The 18,791-nt window shown below is 50.1% G+C and overlaps 10 protein-coding genes; 6 read left to right on the plus strand and 4 right to left on the minus strand.

The window, feature by feature from the left end:
• Positions 1-1,264: 1,264 nt before the first annotated feature.
• Positions 1,265-2,175, plus strand: GSBLH_T00004293001 (uncharacterized protein; the record flags this gene model as incomplete). XM_013043171.1 has 1 exon in its annotated part: positions 1,265-2,175. The coding sequence occupies one exon, from the start codon at positions 1,265-1,267 to the stop codon at positions 1,970-1,972; it is 708 nt and encodes a 235-aa protein (XP_012898625.1). The 3' UTR covers positions 1,973-2,175.
• Positions 2,176-2,425: 250 nt separating this feature from the next.
• On the plus strand, positions 2,426-3,121 carry GSBLH_T00007184001 (uncharacterized protein; the record flags this gene model as incomplete). Its single annotated transcript, XM_013043172.1, is given in 4 exon segments — positions 2,426-2,429; positions 2,464-2,591; positions 2,596-2,919; positions 2,948-3,121. Coding segments are annotated over 4 exon segments (630 nt in total).
• Positions 3,122-3,477: 356 nt separating this feature from the next.
• Positions 3,478-5,081, minus strand: GSBLH_T00004294001 (uncharacterized protein; the record flags this gene model as incomplete). XM_013043173.1 has 4 exons in its annotated part: positions 4,726-5,081; positions 3,926-4,695; positions 3,829-3,895; positions 3,478-3,798 (listed from the first exon to the last, which is right to left on the minus strand). Exons 1-4 carry the CDS (start codon positions 4,795-4,797, stop codon positions 3,478-3,480), a joined length of 1,230 nt encoding a protein of 409 aa, XP_012898627.1. The 5' UTR covers positions 4,798-5,081.
• Positions 5,082-5,827: 746 nt separating this feature from the next.
• GSBLH_T00004295001 (uncharacterized protein) lies at positions 5,828-6,535 on the plus strand (the record flags this gene model as incomplete). XM_013043174.1 has 2 exons in its annotated part: positions 5,828-6,208; positions 6,238-6,535. 2 exons carry the CDS (start codon positions 5,828-5,830, stop codon positions 6,529-6,531), a joined length of 675 nt encoding a protein of 224 aa, XP_012898628.1. The 3' UTR covers positions 6,532-6,535.
• GSBLH_T00004296001 (uncharacterized protein) lies at positions 6,536-7,012 on the minus strand (the record flags this gene model as incomplete). The annotated part of the gene is made up of 3 exons (XM_013043175.1): positions 6,536-6,736; positions 6,769-6,978; positions 7,001-7,012. The coding sequence occupies 3 exons, from the start codon at positions 7,010-7,012 to the stop codon at positions 6,536-6,538; spliced, it is 423 nt and encodes a 140-aa protein (XP_012898629.1).
• A 16-nt stretch (positions 7,013-7,028) lies between these two features.
• On the plus strand, positions 7,029-9,077 carry GSBLH_T00004297001 (uncharacterized protein; the record flags this gene model as incomplete). The annotated part of the gene is made up of 10 exons (XM_013043176.1): positions 7,029-7,133; positions 7,165-7,229; positions 7,261-7,378; positions 7,409-7,524; positions 7,557-7,686; positions 7,718-7,900; positions 7,933-8,007; positions 8,036-8,252; positions 8,287-8,933; positions 8,964-9,077. The coding sequence occupies 10 exons, from the start codon at positions 7,029-7,031 to the stop codon at positions 9,075-9,077; spliced, it is 1,770 nt and encodes a 589-aa protein (XP_012898630.1).
• A 24-nt stretch (positions 9,078-9,101) lies between these two features.
• GSBLH_T00004298001 (uncharacterized protein) lies at positions 9,102-9,419 on the minus strand (the record flags this gene model as incomplete). XM_013043177.1 has 3 exons in its annotated part: positions 9,102-9,218; positions 9,250-9,301; positions 9,333-9,419. The coding sequence occupies 3 exons, from the start codon at positions 9,417-9,419 to the stop codon at positions 9,142-9,144; spliced, it is 216 nt and encodes a 71-aa protein (XP_012898631.1). The 3' UTR covers positions 9,102-9,141.
• A 1,547-nt stretch (positions 9,420-10,966) lies between these two features.
• On the plus strand, positions 10,967-13,164 carry GSBLH_T00004299001 (uncharacterized protein; the record flags this gene model as incomplete). The annotated part of the gene is made up of 8 exons (XM_013043178.1): positions 10,967-11,028; positions 11,061-11,326; positions 11,359-11,463; positions 11,492-11,942; positions 11,973-12,165; positions 12,200-12,706; positions 12,736-12,941; positions 12,972-13,164. The coding sequence occupies 8 exons, from the start codon at positions 10,967-10,969 to the stop codon at positions 13,162-13,164; spliced, it is 1,983 nt and encodes a 660-aa protein (XP_012898632.1).
• A 2,465-nt stretch (positions 13,165-15,629) lies between these two features.
• Positions 15,630-17,072, plus strand: GSBLH_T00004300001 (uncharacterized protein; the record flags this gene model as incomplete). XM_013043179.1 has 7 exons in its annotated part: positions 15,630-15,756; positions 15,803-15,858; positions 15,890-16,197; positions 16,236-16,370; positions 16,400-16,688; positions 16,723-16,860; positions 16,890-17,072. The coding sequence occupies exons 1-7, from the start codon at positions 15,651-15,653 to the stop codon at positions 17,070-17,072; spliced, it is 1,215 nt and encodes a 404-aa protein (XP_012898633.1). The 5' UTR covers positions 15,630-15,650.
• A 16-nt stretch (positions 17,073-17,088) lies between these two features.
• GSBLH_T00004301001 (uncharacterized protein) lies at positions 17,089-18,551 on the minus strand (the record flags this gene model as incomplete). XM_013043180.1 has 7 exons in its annotated part: positions 18,414-18,551; positions 18,326-18,380; positions 18,256-18,292; positions 18,084-18,223; positions 17,982-18,050; positions 17,843-17,950; positions 17,089-17,811 (listed from the first exon to the last, which is right to left on the minus strand). Exons 1-7 carry the CDS (start codon positions 18,491-18,493, stop codon positions 17,089-17,091), a joined length of 1,212 nt encoding a protein of 403 aa, XP_012898634.1. The 5' UTR covers positions 18,494-18,551.
• Between the last annotated feature and the right edge of the window lie 240 nt (positions 18,552-18,791).

Consider the following 18,791-nt stretch of genomic DNA (forward strand, 5'->3'; position numbering starts at 1 on the left):
TCAACAACTTCATCCACCGCTGGTAGGCTCTCGGTTTCCCCTTTTCTCCAGTCTCTGCAAGAATCCGCGGGACCGTCCCACGCTCACGGAGCTTCTCCACCACCCTTTTATTAGCATGTATCGCTCCGTCAACCTCGCCAAGAAGCTCAAATCGCTGCTCCATCCCCGTCTCTTCTGCACTCCGCTCCGTCCCGCCCCCGCCGACCCTCCCGCCCTCTCCGTGCCTCTCAGCCCTTTCTCCTCCGCGTCCTCCTCCTCGGCCGAGCCCTTCTGCGACCCCGAAGACATCGTCGTGCGTCGCAAGTCTTTCTCTTCCTCCTCTTCCACTCCGTCGTCTCTCTATCGCCGCTCCGCTTCCCTCCCGCCTCTCCGCGACGCCTCTCCGCCCTCTCGATTCTCCTACGCCACCGTGCAGCCCGCAGAGCCCGACGCCGCCGACCGGCTCTGGACGGAGCTGCCCGCCACCATCATTCCGCTCACGCTCCAGTCCGCGCAGCCCGGCACTGCCGAGCCGCCCGGCATTCCGCACCCGCTATCTCTGCCGAGGGAGCTGGAGGGAGACGAGGAGACGGGGTGGAGAGGGGTCGCGGAGGGCGAGGCGAAGCCGTTTGCCGCGCATCCGCGGATGAGCGCGCATCACTGGGCGATCGCGAAGAACGAATGGGGCATTCCGTGGGGAGAACTGTCCAGTGAGATCGGAGAAACCGGAGAAACCGGGGAAGAGAGCGAGGAGGGGACCGTGGGGACCAGGGAAACCGGGGAAACCGGGGAAACCGTGGAAATCATGGAAACGGGTAGCGAGTTGGTTCCATTGGGAGAAGAAAGTGAAGGCGACATCGTGGAAGTAGGGAACTTCGAAATGAACTCAACGCGAACGCGACCGGAAGATCGAACGCAATGGACAGAAGACTTCATAGAGGACTCGATAGAGGACTTGAATGAGGACTCGATAGAGAATTCGAACGAAGGCTTCATAGAGGACTCGATAGAGGACTTGAATGAGGACTCGATAGAGAACTTGAACGAAGGCTTCATAGAGGACTTGAATGAGGACTCGATAGAGAATTCGAACGAGGGCTTCATAGAAGATTCGATAGAGAATTCGAACGAAGGCTTCATAGAGGACTCGATAGAGAACTTGAATGAGGACTCGGACGAAGACTCAAATGAAGACTCAAATGAGGACTCGAACGAAGACTCAAACGAAGAGTTGGGATCGTCGGAGGCTGGAGGCTTCGTTGGAAAAGAGATGGAGGAAGTGGGAATGGAGAGTTCTGGCCTCGGAGACGCTTCGTCGGTGTGCTCGGAGTCGATCCGCGTGGCCAGTGGGGACAGCGAGAGCGATGGGGAGAGCGTGGACAGTCTGGAGGCGAACCCCTCGATCCCCTCCACGGATCGGATGGGCCCCTTGGACCCCTTGGAGATTCCTGCAGATAACTCTGCAGATTTTTATCGGAACTATTATGCCATGAGCCCAACCTCGTTGAATCCTTTCTACTTGGATCATCCCTCCTTGAAGCATCCTGCATTGAACCAACCCCCCATCCATCCTTCCCACTCCTCTGCGGTTTTGATCGGGTTTGGAGACCCTGCATCTTCATCATCATCATCTTCTTCTTCTTCTTCATCTTCTTCCTCCTCCTTATCTTCAGATCATTGCAAGGTTGCCGAGCTCTCGCCTCTCCGGATGGTTCCCTCCGCCTCCGCCCTCATCAGCGAGGACGTGGAGAACCCCACCTTCCTCAACGCGCGGCCTGCGTCCCTCCTACGCCTCGCTGTGCTCATAAAGGAAGCAATGGAGCCGGAGCCGCTCTCCTGGGTACAGAAGCTGGCCAATTGCTTCCACTCGTTGAGAGGGATGTTTATGGAGTGCTGTAGGCAGCAGGGGAGGGAGAACGACAACGAAATCAGGGAGGATGGGATGGAGTTGTATCGGATTAATCGGGACCAGGAAGTTGACAGGATCGGGTAACAGATTGGGTATCGGGTGTTGGAGGGAAGATGATAAATTTTGTGTGCTCTTTTGTGCGTCTAATTCGTGTGGAATGATTATTGTAAAGTTTTTCCTTTTGTTTGTTAACGTGGTGGCTGGCCTTTATCTCCCACCAATATGTCATTTATAGCTCTTGCGGATGGCTTGCATTTCTTTTTTGCGTAATGAATGAGAGAATTTGTTGTGCGTTTGTTGTCAAATAACCGCGGAAACCGAACTAGCTTCCAACATCCAGATTTTTGTGGATTCGAAGAATAAGTTCGCATAATTGATCTTACGTGTATTAGTGGTTAATTAGCGAATGGGACAGAATACTAGTAGTACGGAGAAACCATCACCCGAACCCTTGGTTTTGCAGCCCCATGTGTCTCCCAAACAGTATTTAGACTTTCCCGAATTGTAATTTTTAGATCTCCCACCGTTCCCTCTGTAATGGGTATTTTGCTTCCAGTCGTAATTCTAATGACTAGATGAATCGGACGATCGAATTCCTGTAGTTCTGAAGTATAGAGGAACAGGTAAAGACGTCTCACTAGCTGCATCTTTTATAAATAATTGGGAGGAAAAAGTACAGGCATATTTGGATAAAGGTTACGGAGTAGGTAAAACTCCATCGAAGTGGAAATGACTTATACACAATTCAAAAGGTTCCTAAAAAGGGCAATCACCATTACAAGTTCTATGTGGACGGTGAGTGGAAAGCCGATCCAACCCAGCCCACAGACGAGATTGATGGTTTCAAGAACAATGTTATTAGCCTCGACAATTTCGTGACGTACGAAATGGAGGAGAAGCAGGAGGAGGAGCGAGCTCGCCAGGAGATTGAAATGAAATACCGCCAGGCGAAGCAGCCCCCGTCCTACGACAATTTCACAGGCGAACCTCCGGGTCTTCCCCCGTATTTGCGTCAAATCATTCTAAATCGCGTATTTGTGAAAGGTGTGTGCGATGTAGCCCCCGGTAAACAGCATTCCCACGCACTTGGAGACGCCAAACCACGTTTCTGTGAACCATTTGTTTTGCAGGTCTTTGGAGAATGGCATGGTGATCACGGCATCCACGACGCGCTACCGCGAGAAGTTCGTTACGACGCTTTATTACAACTACAATCCGAAGAAGAAGGACTAAGTCCTGTATATAGTGTAAAACGTGTTTATAAGACAAACGATCGAATGAGCAAACAATTGAATCATGAAAGAATGAACGAATGAATGAATAGTCAAGTCAATAATAGAATGAATGAATGAATGAATTGATGAACAAACAATCAAATCGATGAACCCAATAGATACTAACCAACCATCCAACCGAATGAATGAATGAATGAATGAATGAATGAATGAATGAATGATGAAACAAACAAACAATCCAAAGAGAAGGAACACTCGAAAGAACAACCAAACCAGTGTGTTTTACTGAATGAATCAAAAACTAATCGAGCAGCAGCTTGCTGATTCGAGAGATCACTACACTCGATCCGTCCATCAACCGCTACGCACAAACGAATCGTCGCGTCGCTGCAATTCGTCGCGTCGCACCTTGTCCGCCAGCTCCAAAATCTCTTCAGCCGGAGGCATTTCATAGTTCTGCAGCAGCTGAATGTCCTGCACGAAGTCGCCCTTGAGGAGCGCGGGCTCGATGCGCTTCACCATCGCCGTTCCGATGCACTGCGCGAAGAAGAAACGCTCCGGATCGGCGAAAATCGAATCCCACACGCGACACGTGTCCTTCAATTCAAACTCCCGCGAAAACAGCGTCGTCAGCCATCGAATCGCGTACAACTGCGGCTTCAATTCGATCTCGTCCTACCTCTCACTCCTCCTTTTCGTCCCTACAAACCAATCGTACACTGCCGGCACGTTTCGCTCGATCATGTTATCGAATCGCTTCAGCGTGCCTTGCCTACGCCTCATTCATCGCTCCGATCCGCACAGCCCCAGCGACGTCGAGTCCATGTGCTTGATGTACAAGTTCTGCAGCTCGCTCGCGAGCGTGTTGAACGCAAAGAAGGTATCGGCCTCGACCTCCATGGAGACTTCGCGGTCCAAAACGTCCTCGGCGAAGACGTAAAGCAGCGGAGCCATGAGTTCGTTCATGCCCTGCACGTAGTTTACACACTTGTTGAGGTTGACGTAGACGAACAGAAGACGAGCCAACACCTGCCGATTGTGCTCGTGAAAAAACGGGTAATCCGCGTAGGTTCGCTCGACATCCTTCCAGATCGCTTCGCGCATATCGGAGTAACCGAAGTTTCGAGACCACTTCGATTCGTTAACCCTTTCTGGATCGGTCTCGCTCTCGTTTTCACTCTCTGCGCCACTGTGAGGATGATCATCGTCCTTCCAACTCAAATCGATGGGATTCGGAACCAGATTACAGTTCTCTCTCCCACAGTTTCGATTCGGGACCACAATAAAGTCGTTCACAAAACCGGTGTAAGTCTGTAAGTTTTTCAAGTGCCTTCGATTCCACTGCGTCGGATTCAGCGGAAACACGTTGAGAAGAAGCTTCCAAACAATGGACCGAGTGGCTGGATCTGGAAGCCCCTGATAAGCGTATTCACGAATAGAACAAATAAATAGGTCAGTCACATCACTGTAAGAGGTAAAAATGCGCTCCTTTGGAGAGAGCATATCTCTGTATATTATTTTGGACTGAGGAGGAGGCATAATCAACGAGTAATAGGGAATAGGGAGAAAGCTCTACAGATTCACACACACTCCTATTTTGACTTCACTCTTGTCGTATGCCTTTTTTCGAGCCAGTCCGATTCCTTCCAGGAATGAAGAAGACCGTTTCTCCATAGGATTGGCAAACCGCACAACCAGAGGTCGTTTTGGATCCCTCAGACGTTCTTTAATCTCTTCCTTTGTGAGATACAAGGCGTTTTGATGGTTAATTTGTAGGATAATACAGCCAATCTTTACCAACCCAGAAGCCTACACCAGTAAAAGATCAATTCTCGTTCAGTACTTCAATCGGATAACAATCAATATATGGATTCTTTGTAAATCCTGCAACTATCACATCTCTGTTTTCTGTCATTCCCAGGTGAATTCCTAAAGGTCCCTCACCAAATTCAACATCAAATATATTCGGGCAATAAAGTTTGGGCATAAAAACGAATAAAAGAATACTGGAAAACACAGAAGTATAGATTCAGTTTTTCGATTTATAGAGGAATCGAAGAAAACAAAGTAGAGAGTGTAAACAATTGAATTGCATAAACTTTTGTAAAAAGAAGCGTAATGTCAGCTAAGTGTGGATTTCGCTCAACTGATTATTTATTAGGAAGTGGGAAGAAGTCAATATTAAGCAATCGAGGTTACTTGCTTATAACGTTCCAGAGAAGATCAGTGATATAACAAAGTTCGCACTGTTCGATTTGGATGATACACTCATTAAGCAGTCCAATAATATCCACTCTTTGCTATCATCAGCCCTTAACAGCAAATGTTGATATCATAAAACTTAAATATGGTTCAGTTCCACAGAAACTGCGCGAAATAGAAAAGAATGGATATGTTATAGGGATCATGACTAATCAGGCAGGAATTGCGATAGGAAAGGTTACGGAAGGTGAAATTAAAGTATATAAGTCGATTCCAGTTGTTTGTAGGGGAAAATAGAGAAGGTTTGCGATCTCCTTGGTTGTAACTGCATGGTGTTTATTGCTAGCAATTATGACTTGTGCCGTAAGCCAGCTCCCGGAATGTTTCACTTTCTGCAGTCGCGTGTGTCGTACCCTCTCACCAGAGAGAACGCTTTTTACTGTGGGGATCGATATACCGGTATTTCCATTTTCTCTACCTTTTTATAACAAATCCAGACAGCATGAGTCTGACCGATCTCTACTTCGCCCACAACTGCGGTATCCTTTTCTACACTCCCGAATCCATCTTTCTGGAAAGTTCGTTTCCTCCTTCGCGCGCCTATCCGTCTCCCAAGCCAGACATTGACTTCCAAGCCATCGAAGCGAACTCCAGCATCGATCTCCGCGCCCTCCTCGACAAAGACAAGCGTTCTCCGGAACTCGTTCTGCTCGTAGGCTCACCAGCCTCTGGGAAATCGACGCTATGCGACGAATACTTCCGAGAGTATCAGCGTGTGAACCAGGACACATTGAAAACCCTTCCGAAATGCATTCAGTTCGCCACGAAGTGGTTGAAGCAGAAGGTCTCGGTGGTGGTGGATAACACAAATCCATCGCGCGATGTTGTCTTTTGATTGTTTGTTGAGACTAGATTCGAAGGAAATGGATTCAACTCGCTCGGCAATGCCGTGTGCCGGTGAGAGCGGTGGTATTGGAGAGCTCGCGGAGTTTGGCGAATCATCTGAACATTTTTCGATCGTTTGGATTCGGAACTACACAGAGAAAAGTGCCGAGGGTGGCGATGAATGTGTTCTTCTCGAGATATGAGACGCCTTCCGAGTCAGAAGGATTCTTTGCCGTCGTCCAGATCCCCTTCCAAATGAAGAAATTCGCAAGCAAGGAGGAAGAAGAGGCCTTCCGTTGCTATTTGTGTGAGAGTCGATAGTGAATTATTTTTGATTGAACAAACACGCTATTTTTCGTTTGCCATAGTATCTGCTTCGGTTCGCGCGGCGTAAGCGTGAAGGAATACTCGAATTGCTGTCATTCCACAAGGATATACTCAGAAGCAAATCTTCATTTATGTCAGCCTTCGTGAGATGGATATATCGAATCACAGAACCACGAACAAAACAACTCGTCATGGGAATCTATCGATTACTCCTCTTCAGTGCAATATCACTAAATGGGGGAAGCGGTCCTTATTCACAACTTCCACATTTCCGAGCTTGAAGTTCAAAAACTGATCAACTGAGTCAATACTGCAAATGAAGGACAAAAACGATGATAAAAGTGCAAAAGGATATGTTCCACGGAGTTGCACATCGTTTTTCAGCTCGATGGTAACCACAGCACGATTTCCCTTCAAAACGTTGAACAAAGACAAGAAGATCTAGAGATAATAAATTCCAGGCACAGCAAACCATTTAACAAAAAATCTGAATGGGAAGACATAGTCGCTCTCGTTCCCGCTCTCGATCGCACTCCCGTTCTCGAAGCGACTCGAGAGATTATCATCGTCATCGTCGCCACGGCAGTAGTCGTCATGTTTGGAATGACAGACTTGTGACCATTGTAGAGGGACTCAAGCAGCTATTTATCACGAGCCGAATGGAATGAATTAAAAACCAAATCAAAGTTCGGGTAGCGTTTTCGTTCATTATCACGATTCTAGTCATTCTACGGAAGGAAATCGTTTTGGTGACGATGACTTGGATACACCTTTTGTTTGGAAGAAGAAAAATGCACAGGGCGCGACATCGGTATCTGAGAAGCAATTAGTTTTGAAACGAGTTTTATTCAATTGAATCCATTATTCATAGCTGGAGAACAGCGAAGAGATTCTAAAAACGCAAGCGAAGCGAAAAGAAGAAGAGGAGCGTCGTTTGGAGCGTCGCAAAAAGCGTGAAGAGCAAGAAGAAAGACGCGAAGAAAACGAGTAGACGCATGCGTTCCATCTCATTCTCTCAGAGCCAGACTGGCGCAACAGCGAGCCCAGGAGCTGCAACTCACGCAGAAACTCATCGGGATGCGTCTGCGCATTTCAGGGAACCGCGAGAAGCCCATCGACCGCATTCTGAAGAACATTCTTCTGCTGAACGTTCGGCTTCGTTCGCTGCCCTTACGCTTAGGAACTCAACAAACCGCTCACGCCGTTCGACAACTCCGTGCTGGGCCCCGAGATCAAAAGCGAGAAGGAGCCCGTGGAGGACATCATCGCATCATTGTCTGCCTCGGACACCACGGTTCTCCTGCACGATCTGGACGAGATCATGCAAGTTCCGCAGATGGACGCGTACTTAAACTACCTCGCAGTACGCAGGGATCGGGTTTTGATAACGCGAAGGCGGTTCGCGCGGTGATCGTCGAGCATTTGGGGGACAACGGCGACGACGAGAAAGCCATCCACGATTCCGTCGTGGTACCCGCGGGGCGTTCATGCGATGTAGAACGACGTGAAGGTGCTGGTGGAGGCGAAGTCCGCGGGGGAGATCGACTCGCTGCGGCGCGAAATCAGCGAGCAAATGGAGTCGGGCGAGGCGATGGACGTGGATTATTGGAGCGCCGTGGTGTCGCTGCTGCGCTTGGCGGCGTTCCGCGCGACGCTGCGGTCGGAGCAGACGCGGCTGATGGAGCAGAGCGACCGAGAAGTGCGAGCTGGGCCGGGTTTTGAGCGTAGAAAGAGGAGAGAATGGCGGAGCGAATGGCGGGGAAGTCGAGTCGAAGGCGGATTCCGGAGAGCGAAGCGGTGGAGAGAGAGTTCAGCCCGGAGCCCGTGGCGCGGTCGGCGATCGCCGTGAAGAATCTGCTGGTGCTGGACCCCGAGAGCGATCGGAAGCAGCTGAAGGAGGAGCGCGAAATGGTGCGGCATCGCGAATTGGAGGCTTTGTCGTGCCGATTGATCAAAGAAAGGCAGGGAGCGCTGCACGCAGAGCTCGCAGAGAGTGTTCGGTTCGACCGGGCTGCAGCGTAGGGGTGGAGAATCGCGGTGATCGAAGAGAGAGGACCGTGAAGGAACCGTTGCAGAAGGACGAGGAGGAGATGCGCGATGAGATCTGTCTGCCGCACCAGACGTTTGTGTGGCAGCAGAAATACACGCCACAGAAGCCTGTGTATTTTAATAAAGTTCGGAGCGGGTATGACTGGAACCAGTACAATCAAACGCATTACGACGAGAAGAACCCGCCGCCGAAGGTGATTCAGGGATATTCGTTTAATATTTTCTATCCCGATCTGATTGATAAAAAGCAACGGCCCTCGTTCTCGCTGGAGCCCGATCCCACCGATAGCAATTGGTGTGTGATTCGATTCCATGCGGGGGCGCCGTACGAGGACGTGGCGTTTCGAGTAGGAGTAAGATAGTAGGATTCGAGGTAGATTGTAAATCGTGCTTGGGACCGAAGTAGGAAATCGCGGTTCCGGAACGACTTTGAGCGAGGCGTGCTCCATCTCTATTTTGATTTTAAAAAGTATCGATATAAGTTCACATAGCGCTGTTTGTTGAACAAAGAGAACAGAAGAATATCATATTTTCATATATAATATAAATACTATGTTACATTACACTATAGCGAACACGCAACTGTTTGTTGAATTGTCTTTGAAGATATGTATTGTCAGGATCATTACAGACTAGAATTAAAAGAGAAACAACGCAACGTACTCAAATCTACACCCTTTTTCGGGCAAGGTGAATAGATGATATGGCTCGTTTTCTACCAGTAAAGCTCGGTGTCTTGAGTCTACATAGTTCACTGTGGAGAGAGATTCCTTCGCGAAAGAGTTCTTGTTCCAGCAAGGAAACAAATCCAAATCAATCGTCGGATAATCCATTTTTGCAAAGTGAGCTGAAGAAGGTTTCGCGGTAAAATAAAAACCGCGAAATAAATCTGGGGAACTACTGGAATGCCGAAAGTTGCGAGGGTTTTGGAAAACGTGAGGATTTTGGGAATTTGGTTGTATTCAAAATTAAATGAATTCGAAGGCTCCTAAGAAAAAGGTGGCTGTCAAGTCTGTACATTATCACGTTATCCGTGCAAAATTGTACGCTATTTTGACAATGAACGCATTGGAGGGCATGATGATGGAGTTGAACAACACCCTAGGCCAGGATTATAATGGACGTTTGGTTTTTTAACGTGGTTGATTGTAGCACGTATCGATATTCTAAGCGAGCAATTCAGACAGTATCAAAACTCAGATCTTTTTCCAACGAGTCACGGAGACTACATTGATAGGGCTGTGAAGAGTTTGGCGAAACAACTCGGCGTTCCTGTGGGTGTTGATTTGCAGAACGCTCAAGCGGTGAAGGTTCCATTATTAGTGGAGAACTTATTTCGTAGAAAGTGATTATGTCAATTGCTCGCAGCGCAAGTGAGCAGGAGCGAAAAGAGATTCACGAGTGGTTATCGGAAAGCAATGACATGATTGTGCGATCCCCTCACTACGAGAAGCTCATCGATCAGGCCTGTCTCTATTTCTACAAAAGACCCGCATCGGAAGTGAGCGAAGATACTCTTGCTTTTATCCGTCGTTCTGCAAACGAGCTGCTGCGGAACAAGTCCTCCAAGGAGGCAATGCGCAAACGCCTGTGCGCTGAAGATGAGGAGACATTAGACAAGATTATCCATGAAGGCGATGGTCTGGGCCGAGAGTATGATCTGCTTCCTCGTGAAGATGATAACAACGACGGCCAGGATACGGATGATGAGTTGATATTGAACAATGAAGAGTTGGCCATGATAAATCGAAAGCGGGGGAAAGTAACAGCCTCCGATGAGGATGGAGACTTTGTGGAGAAACGAGCAAAGAACGAGATGACCTTGTAAAGTAGTATTATCATTATTATTGGTGTTGCTGGTTTTTTGTTTTACAGGCGAATGAAACTCCCAACCACAATCTGGAGGTGGGTCAGTTCTCACTTTACGACCGTTTGAAAAATCGTTTGAGAAACAATGTCCGACTCAGAAAGCAGTGAACTGATAGACAGCGAAGTTGGTATGGAGGAGGAGGAGAATTCCGATTTCAATTCTTCTGACATTGGTGGATCGGAAGAGAATCACTCTGAGAGCGAGAGTGATGAAGTCGAAAATGAAAACGAAGAGTCTGATCAGAATAGTGTGCAGGAAGTTTTCATGAGCGATAGTGACATCGACGGAGGAGAAGTGAGTGACGATTCAAGTGAGGAATCGGAGGAAGAACGCAAATTGACCGAAGAGGAGTTGCGTCGCATCAATTTAGATGATTTCTCTTCAGATGATGAGGTACTCTAAGGATGAACGCATTACTCGCAGGAAGCCGGTAATACCATCGGCAACATTCCAATCAAGTGGTATGACAAATACGACCACATTGGATACGACCTGAACGGCGAGAAAATTATGCGTCCGAAGTCGCTGGACGCGATCGACAAGTACATTCACACCCACGACAAGAACGAGCGGTAGCTGGTGTTTCTTCTGGATTCACCGTTAGCTGGACGATCTACGACGAAAAGGAAGGCAAGGAGATCCGTTTGACCCCGCGCCAAATCGCCATCATCAAGAACATCCAGAACCACCAAGCCGCGCTTCCTGGCTACGACGACGAGCCGGAGTACATCCCCTACGCTTCCGGCGAGGTGGAGACCATGCCGCTGGTGGATCCGAACCCTGTGAAGAGCACGTTCATCCCCGCGGTTTGGGAGCGCCGCAAAGTGGCGAAGATCATGAAACGCATGCGCCAGGGGCGTTACAAGCTGCGTACCCGCGCCCTCTCTACGTCTCACGCGTAGAAGCGTCCAAGGAGACCAAGCTGTTCTACGACATGTGGGAAGAGGAGGGAGAAGAGCGCCGAAACGCCCCGCCCAGCCTGGCCGCGCCGAAACTCCCCCTTCCGGGTAGAAACGTGGAACCTGTGCGAGGTAGACCACAGCGAGTCGTACAACCCCCCCGAGGAATATCTGCCCAGCGAATCGGAGAAGCGGGAATGGGAGGAAGCCAGTCCCGAGGACCGGTCGGGGCGTTTCACGGCGCTGACTCGTAGAAAGCGGAACTTCCTGCCGCAGAAATTCGCGTGTCTGCGTCGCGTGCCGCTGTACATATCCGAGGATTCCCGCGGGGAGCCCTTAACGCCAGGCGAACTTCGTGAAGGAGCGGTACGAGCGCTGTCTGGACCTGTACCTGTGTCCGCGGTCGATCAAGCAGCGCATCACGATCGACCGCAACGCGCTGCTGCCGGAGCTGCCGAACATCAACGAGCTGCGGCCGTTCCCGACGACGCAGAGCCTGGAGTTCGACTTCCAGGCGGGCCGCGTGCGGTCGATCCACGTGGACGCGACGGGGTTCTATCTGGCGTCGGGCGGCGATGGAAAGCAGCGTGGGCGAGCGGGGTGGCGGTGACGCGAAGTGATCATTTCCGAGCTGATGACCGGGCGCGTGATGAAGACGTACGCGTTCCCCGCGGTGATCCAGGAGATCCGGTGGAACCCGTCGGCGTTGTACTCGGACGTGATCGCGGTGGCGAGCGAGACGGAGGTGTATCTGATCGACACCGAGCTCTCGGGGAACGCGGACGTGCATCGGCGCTGCCGCGATCTGCTGTTTAGTCGGCGCCGCGAGAAGGAACGCACGGAGTGCCGAGGCGTCGAGTGGCTCGTCAACAAGGCCGCCGAGCAAATCGACGAGCCCAGCGAGGCCAATGGAGCCAATGGGTCCAGTGGGTCCAATGAGGCCAGTGGGTCCAATGGGTCCAATGGGTCCAATGAGGCCAATGAATCCAATGAATCCAATGAATCCAATGGGTCCAATGAGCCCAGCGTGTTCGTGGACATGGCGAACATCGTGGTGCTGCGGCACAGCTCGCCGGTGAAGGACATGGCGTGGCACCACAAGGGCGACTACTTCTGCGTGAACGCGAGCTCGGCGTCGGCGTCGATCGTGTACATCCACCAGCTCAGCAAGGGCACCTCGCAGATCCCCATCAGCAAGCTGAAAGGCCTGGTGCAGCGCGTTCTCTTCTCGCCGTCCTCGCTGCCCTACCTCTTCGTCGCCACCCAGACCGAGGTCAAGATCTACAATCTCGTCAAACAGACCCTCGTGAACAAGCTCCGCACCGGGGTCAAGTGGGTGTCGTCGATGGCTGTAAGCGGAGTGATCGGGGTTTGACGTAGATCCATCCGTGCGGAGACAATCTCATCGTGGGAAGTTTCGATGCTCGACTGTCCTGGTTCGATCTCGACCTCGCGTCCACGCCTTACAAAACGCTACGGTATCACAAGAAGGCGATTCGAAAGGTGCAGTTCCACGATCAGTACCCTCTGATGAGCACTTGCTCCGATGATGGAACCATTCATGTATTCCATACCACTGTTTATAAGTGAGTCAGGGGATGAGGCGTGATGGGTAGTGATTTCGTACACAACGCGTTGATCGTGCCGCTGAAGATTCTCCGTGGTCACGAGATTAAGGACGATCTGGGAGTTCTCGATACGCAGTTCCATCCGACGCAGCCGTGGATTATTACGGCGGGAGCAGATCATACGATTCGGATGTATATCAATATTCCTTGCCATGTTTGTTTGAGTCATGTCGAAGGCTAGAAAGGTCGCATTTGCTATCTGCTCTATAGCAACTGCTACGGGTATAGGTAGAGGCGATAGGCAAAAACGTGAGCATTAGCTAGTACTCCAAAACTTGCGAATTTCTATATGGATAAACGGAAGTACCAAGTATTCAAGCTCCCAGAAGTCACTCGGCTAAGTGAAAACTTTTACGTTTCGCTAATTCGAAGATGACTATCACCATCCTCAATCAAAATATCTTTCTGAGGTTGTCCGATTATTTGCAGACAATGAGTGTATTGTGTTTGGTGATAATGGCTGTGGCTCAGTTGATTGTATCAACGAAGCTGCTTCAGATGAGCAATTACCTACTATCGTGCTTGATGGTCGTTCTGTGGGATTGAAAGAATCGATTATAAACTATGTGAAGGCACTCCCCGCGAAAACAACATTCTCTCGCTTTCTCTTCCGAACGGCCACTGCAGTTCACTCTGTTTTGAACCGGACTCCCTGGCTCGATCGCTACATGGATAGTTTGCCCACAGACACGAAAGTGGGATGGTTCGAATCGATTTTGCAGCAAATTCCCGCGCATTCCATGCCTCCGACTTCCGATGAAACGGTTTCGCCGCCTTCTCGTTCTTGTGTGATTGTCTGGCGAGTTGATTCGCTCACTTCCATTGCTGAGGAAGACTTTCAATTGTGGGAGCATCTTCGAAGCTCGTTTCCCGCGGTTCTGTTTGTGTTGACAAGTAACCGCGGTCCCTTGTCGGTGGACGAAGCAGTTCCCGGGTATTCGGTCCCGCTCTATGTGAACTTGGGAGGGAAATGTGATGGGTAGAGCGTGCCAGTGGTCGGTTTGGCTCCGCTTTCCAGCGAGGAACGCCAGGAAGTGACGAAACGAACAGAGAAGGAGAATGAATCATCAAAGAAGTCGAATGAATCATCGAATGAATCATCGAATGAATCATCGAATGAATCATCAAATGAATCATCGAATGAATCATCAAATGAATCATCAAATGAATCATCAAATGAATCATCAAATGAATCATCAAATGAATCATCAAATGAATCATCAAATGAATCACCAACATCAAATCACTCACACCCAACAAAGGATCCACAGAGGGACGACGAGCCGTCTAATTATAGCTCGATTCGATTCGCTTTGGATCTCACGAACGGCTTTTGGGACGATGCCATGGACATCCTCAAAATGACCGAAAACGGGGCGATTTCGATGGATTCCTGGCATCAATTAATGGGAGAAAAAGCGAACGAAATGAAATCCTTTCTATCGACCTCCTTGCAAACCCTTTCCACACGTAATCACTTCCATTCTTTGATTTCATCCTCAGACCCTTCCATCGATTCTCTCTTTCTTTTCTCCATTCTCTCTGACTTCCTTCGAAACCCACTTCTCATTGGTCCGGAGGGCGTTTCATCCATCATGAGCCAATCCGATCACTTGGCAGGCCAGTTCGTAGATCAGTCCTTGGAACATCTCCAGAAATTCTATTTTCTCCCTCCCCTTTTTAGCAACACAACATTCGGAGCGCTAGCCGTGCAAGATTCGATTCAATACGGCTACAGCGACATTCTCCAGCGAATTCTTCGCCTTCCTTCGGTCCGACCGATCCTCGTCGAGTCGGTGAAGAACAGTTTTGTGAACGATGAATCCATTTCGAAGATGGAAATCAAGGAAGACGCGGAGTTCGCATATCTAGAAAAGTACAATCGAGTGAAAAGCGCCAATGCGACCCTCACAATTCAATCCCTCCTTCGCTCGGGGCTTCTCCGATTGCAGGTTTTACATCCGATTTTTTGTCCGAACGGATGGACCGAATTAATTCCCGCTCTCTATCTCGCTCCTCACAATATTGTGAATGTCGCGTATATGACGCTGGAGGATGAAGTGGGGAAGGCGCATGTGATGGACAACTTGAAAGAATCGCAGCGAACAATTATGAAGCATCGAGAAAGCTTTTTGAGGGAGTATTACGCGAAGCAGCTCGAATCCGAATATCTTGTGTTGAAAGCGATCGCCGGAGAGTACAAAGCGTTCCTGACAGATTCATTCTCTGTGGAAGACTGGCTCCAGGGATTAATTCAGGTAGTGTCTGGAAATGGATTTCATTTTAGCTGGGAAGTTTGTCTACGGATTTCTATTTGCATGCGCAAATGCTGGTGAGAGAAACAGTGGATAACTCGGGAAAAGCGACCCAGGAAGAATTGGATGAGCAACACGCGCTTTCCGTGCAATACGAGAATTGGAGCAATGATTTGGTCCAAATGAACGACCAATTATTTGAAGATTACCGACAAGCTTTGAAGATGAGAAAAGAGAAGGAGGAGCAAAAGGAAGAGGAAGAGGAAGAGGAGTGCTCTGACTGGTGGTGATGCTAAATTGTTCTTTTATTTGTATTCTTGCTCGTTTGACTGTTTGTTATTCATTTTCTATTCTTGGGAGTTTCATCTAATTCTACATTTCCCTTTTGCATATAGAAAGCAAATTCAAATCGATGAGCAAATCCATTGATGATCCCGTTCTTATCTCGGTTCCTTCCGATCTAAAGAGTGAAGGAGTCATTCGTGGAGCGATCGCAAGCTCCAGCTCTCCCTACTGCAGTAAGCTTTATTTTGTCTATTTTCGGATCGCTTACCGTGCTTATAGCTATGAAAACGTTCCCCATTCCTAATCTTGGTGATTGTACTCTCGAACTCTTGATGGTATGCTGGAATCGATCTGCCTACCATGTAGCACTTGAGCGACGAGATGGTCAAGATGGATAGTATGTTGCGCCAGCTAATCGAGAAGATAGCCAAGACCTATCACGATATGTCTTTAGAGGGAAACTACAGAAAGCTCACTGTGGACGGCCGTAGTCTCGAAAAGTATCTGGAGGACTTCCATTGGGATGAGAGCCGTTTCCCGGAGCGCAACTCCATCGGTGAGCACAAAAATCTGATCCAGCAGGACACACGCAGCGTGGAGAGTGAGTTGCGCAAGATGCTGCAGAAGTACCAAGATGTTCACAGCAATGTGACTGCTCTGCGCCGAAAGCGAGGGTTCGCTTCTTCTTCTTTTCCTTCATTCTCACCGATAGAGCGAACATCCTCACAGCGCCGCTGAGTCTGATTCTTCGTGAAGAGGACGTGATGAAGGCGACGAACGGAATGACGCTGAAGGAAGTGTTCCTGAGCACGGACTACCTCGAAACCGTGGTCATTATCATCTCAAAGTAGGCTTTTGTCCCTCGTCTCGACGTAGTACGCAAGAGAAGGAGTTCCTGCAGAGCTACGCGAAGCTGGGCAGCGAGGAAGCGGGGCGTGAAGTGGTGGTTCCGGAGAGCGCGCGCCGCCTGGTGAGCGACAGCGAGGGCTACGTGCTGTTCTCGGTGGTGATTCTGAAGAAGTTCGAGCGCGCGGTGCAGACGGCGTGCCGCGAGAACCGCTACACGATGCGTCTGTTCAACCTGGAGGAGATGAAGGAGAGCGGCGCGACGGAGATGGAGGAGCGCGAGCTGGCGAAGTTCGAGGTGGAGGAGCGGAAGCTGAAGGTAGCGGTGAGCGAGGCGGTCGATTTGCGTGTAGTCGGATCTGCTGCAGTGGTGCCGACCGAACTACTCGGAGCTGGCGAGCGAATGGGTCCATCTGAAGGCGCTGCGCGTGTACGTGGAGAGCATTCTGCGGTACGGCCTGCACACGCCCACGTTCTCGTTCGTGGTGTTCGTAGGGATTGCGGAGAGAATGGCGAGCAGCCCAAAGCGAAGACCGTGGAGAAGCTGTTCGCGACGCTGGACGGGTTGTTCGCGGAGCTGGGAGGCAGCGTGAAGGCTTACGGCTCGCTGAAGGAGGAGAATTTGACGATTAGCGCGATCGTGGGGAATGAATCGACCAACTATAACTATGCTTGTGTGTCCATTGAAAAGCTCTCGGAGTGAGTTCTTGTTTGTTTGCTCAAACAGCCCACAAAAGTTCCACGTAATTGGCGGGGAACATGCCGACCTTGCCGTTGATCTCGCCCGTCCACCAGCCGCTCTCGTGCTGCCGCGTCACGCGCACCTTCTGGCCCTCGCGCAGCGGCAGTTCGTCCGCGTCCTCCCCCGCGAAGTCGTACAGCACGCGGGCCATGATTCCCTTCGGCTTCCGCGCGGGCCTCGCGGTCTCCTCCATGTCGTCCACGTCCACCGGCACCGGCGCGCTCGCTCCCTTCCCTCCGAACGGGTTTTTCTTCTGTCCGCCGCGGCTGAACGCGTTCTCCGCCTGCGCGCCGGGCGTGGGGCGGCGGAACGAGCCCTGCTGCGTCGAGCGCCGCGCCTGCGGGCCGCCGCGTCGCGTGCGCGGGTCCTCGTCGTCGTCCTCGTCGTCGTCGTCAGCCTCGTTGCGCCGCGCCTTGGGCCCTCTGCGCGATGTGGAGAGATCGGCCTGCGCGAAGGAGGAGTGAGGGTCGTAGCGCGCGACGATGGGCTCTTGCGGCATGCCCTCGTAGGGCTTGGTGACCTTGAACTTGTCCATCTTCTGCGCCAGCGTGGAGAAGAACTCCTTCTGGACCGAGCGGAACGTGCGCGTTTCGTACGCCAGGAACGTGGGGCGCGCCGCTTCGTACTCGTCGAACTTGCTGATGAGGCGGTCCGTGATGGTCGTCAGCGTGGTCTGGCACTCCTGACGCTTGTCTTGGTTCTAGAATCGAGGGGAGGGGAGAGGGGCGTACACGAACCATCTTGTTGGGATCGGTGTTCGGCTTGCTTTGAAGTTCCTCCACCTTGAAATAGTAGTGATCGTAGTCCATCTTGGCCTTCTTACGCGCTTCGATGGCCATCTGGAAGTGAGAGAAAAGTCGTGTACTCTACAAGAACTTCCTTCATGTCGCTCAGCTTTTCCCTCAGAGGCGTGAGAATCTCTTCGTTGATGCGCTGGGTCTAGGCTATCGAGGGGAGAACGAAAGCGGTTACTGCGCTCTTCAGAGGCTCGTCAGCACACTCCTTCATGATCTGATCGTAGCTGGTAGCGATCTTCTGGCTCGCTTCGGAGTCCGTCTCCTGGATACCGGTCATTAACGTCTCGCCGATCTTGACCATGTTTCCGCATAGATCTACACAAGAACCGAACGCGAGCAACACAAACCCGTAACGATTTTCTGGAATTTTTCAACCTCCTCAATCTAATGCGTAAAGCAGAAAACCAAAAGGAATACGAAATCAGTCACTTCCTTATGCAACTTCATAAACTGCTCATAAGGCTCATCCCATCTATCCATCAGAGATCTTTCCACTCGATCCTACTCTGGATTTTCCTGTGTCTTTGCAAGTTTAAAGGATTTGTGTTTATAGATCTGTTGCGCAGACAGAGCCGTATTCCTCATAGCGGACCCAAGTTTCTCTTTCAGTTTGTTCATGGTTGGTCTCTAAAACTACTATTTCCAAAACAAAACTTTATAAGATAGATCAATGCCAAAAATCGGCCGTATTCTGTATTTTTGGAATGGAATCATTCCAAACTGGATAGTGTACCTTTTGTTTTAAAAGCCAAATCCAAGAGAGTAAAGATGTACAACGATGATTGCTATTGTTTGGAACTCTATTATGACAGATGAGAACAATTCCTGAGGCACACCATCTTCCAATGAGACAGAATGCAATCTATTTTCCGTAAGAAGTGGA

This window comes from Blastocystis hominis, assembly GCF_000151665.1.
Source record: "Blastocystis hominis, Singapore isolate B (sub-type 7) whole genome shotgun sequence assembly, scaffold_6".
Classification (NCBI taxonomy): domain Eukaryota; class Bigyra; order Opalinata; family Blastocystidae; genus Blastocystis; species Blastocystis hominis.